The 2157-nt window shown below is 50.2% G+C and overlaps 1 protein-coding gene across 1 annotated transcript; it reads left to right on the top strand.

The window, feature by feature from the left end:
- Positions 1-635: 635 nt before the first annotated feature.
- On the top strand, positions 636-1943 carry VDBG_10147 (casein kinase I; the record flags this gene model as incomplete). The annotated part of the gene is made up of 2 exons (XM_002999642.1): positions 636-1111; positions 1256-1943. The coding sequence occupies 2 exons, from the start codon at positions 636-638 to the stop codon at positions 1941-1943; spliced, it is 1164 nt and encodes a 387-aa protein (XP_002999688.1).
- Between the last annotated feature and the right edge of the window lie 214 nt (positions 1944-2157).

The following is a 2157-nucleotide window of genomic DNA, read 5'->3' as shown; positions in this document are numbered from 1 at the left end:
TCTTCGGGTCAAAGGCGTGTTGTACAAGGTTGGAAAAAGCTTGGAGAAGGAACGTTCGGCATGTCTACGCGCATCGACTATCAAATCATCGGCTAGTAGCGATCAAATTTGTGAGTAGCTATCCATCAGAACACCGGATCCTCAGACTAACGCTGCTACAGGAGCGTTGTGAACCCGGTAAACCACAATTTCAGACCAATCATAAGACACAACTTCAGACCGAATACGAGGCATATGGAAAGCTGAAAGGATCTGGTAAGGACTTCTATGCATCAAATCCGAACACCACAGGCTAATCATTACTGACAGACGGCATCCCCAACGTGTACTACTTTGGGCGGCACGGCCTCCACAACATCCTCATTTTGGATCAATTGGGACCCTCCCTGGAGGACTTGTTCGACGGTTGTGGGCGGAAGTTCACCCTGAAGACCGTGGTAATGATCGGAAAACAGATGGTGCGTGGCACTGCATGGCCCTGATCGTTAGGGCAATCCAGCTAAAGTCTTTAGATATCAATAGCGGAGGCCTTGCATGGACAGGGGTTGATACACCGCGATATAAAACCGGAGAACTTCCTCATCCATGGACCAGGCAGCAAGTACCCTAACAAAATTTCCCTTATCGACCCTGCCATGGCGGAGAACTATCGATGTTCCAAGACCGAGAGACATATCCCCCCGTGCGAAGGCATGGATCTGGTGGGGACGGCTCGGTACATGAGCATCAATGCACACCTCCGAAAGCAGCAGTCACGACGAGACGACCTTGAATCCATATTCTACGTGCTCTTCTACCTCATGAGGGGAGGCCTGCCATGGCAAGGCTTAAAGGCGCCTACCAAGGAAGACAGACTCGACAAAATTCTTGAAATCAAGCAACAAAGGTCGGCCGATAGCTTGTGTGGTACCCAGTCCACGATGTTCGTCAAATGCCTTGAGTACGTACGCGAACTGGGATTCGAACAAGACCCGGATTACGATTACCTCAAATGCTGTCTCACCAAAGCTTTGGAGATGAATGGAGAGGCCGAGGACGACAGGTACGACTGGGATACATGCTCCTTCCCTGCTTCTCCGTTGATTTCTCCCTCTTCTTCTCAGACTTCAGAGTATGTCAGGTCTACTGAACAAAGTGGCGATCCATCTCATGTCGTATCTGGGAGCCGGCTTGGGAAGGCGAAGGATACGCTCGCGGCGGTGAAAACAGTCGCTTCTCGCTGGCTGACAAACCCTTTATTCGTGACACAACCCAGTTGCCCCAAGAGCGGGAGAATTCACTATAATGCAAAGGCGCAAGCAACACTTAACGAGATATCCCAGTTCGTGGGTCACTCTATCCGTCAACTCAGGCGTCATCAAAGGGAAGTAAAGAGGGATTTGAGTGTGGGGAAACTAGGCGTCACCAGCCACAACAACCTAAATATTGGCTGCGACAGGCTTGAGAGTGCTCTGAAGTCTTACGACAAACTGTTGCGAGCCCTTGAATATGTGGCAGTGCTTTCAGAGAAAGCCAGTTGGGAATTCCTTCGCAAGGCAAGCAGTGACGACGTTGTGGGCTTAAAGACAGAGTTGAATGGGGTTGAAAGCCTGGTCGAGGACTGTCTAAAATTGGTGGAACAGACCGACAATGCGACTATCAGTATCAGTAGAACGTCTTTTGCAACAAGTCAAGACTCAGAACTGCCCTTGGAGGTCGATGAGATCTATGCTCATCCTGGGGATGAGACTCACCAGCAGACCAGTACGACTTTTGAGAGTCGAGGAGGGAAAGGATCAAGAAATGAAGAAAGTCAAAGACCGGATACAACTCAGGACAAGTCTCACGCCCAGAAACGGGGCCATACGACTCTCAGCCCTGGACCGCGGCCGCATAAACGACCATCTTATGAAAGTCTTTCTAGTCGGGCAGATGACAGATGGCCACATGGAGATGGGGGTTAGCGGTCAGTTGACATACTCCCAACGCAAGAGCATATCATTGACGACCTGGATAGGGGAGGTGAACAATAGTGAGTGACAGGCGCCAGTAGACTTCATTTTGAGATCACATGTCAAAGGAGTTTCGTGAGGAGCGAAAGCCTCCAAACAACTGCTGATCTCTTTGGGTCCACTTGATCAGTACACTCCTAGAGTGGGCGATATAGCCTCAAGAAGG

The sequence above is a fragment of the Verticillium alfalfae genome, genomic scaffold, assembly GCF_000150825.1.
Source record: "Verticillium alfalfae VaMs.102 supercont1.19 genomic scaffold, whole genome shotgun sequence".
NCBI lineage: Eukaryota > Fungi > Ascomycota > Sordariomycetes > Glomerellales > Plectosphaerellaceae > Verticillium > Verticillium alfalfae.
Note: the sequence above shows the minus strand (reverse complement) of the source record. Positions and strands in the feature narration are given on the sequence as shown.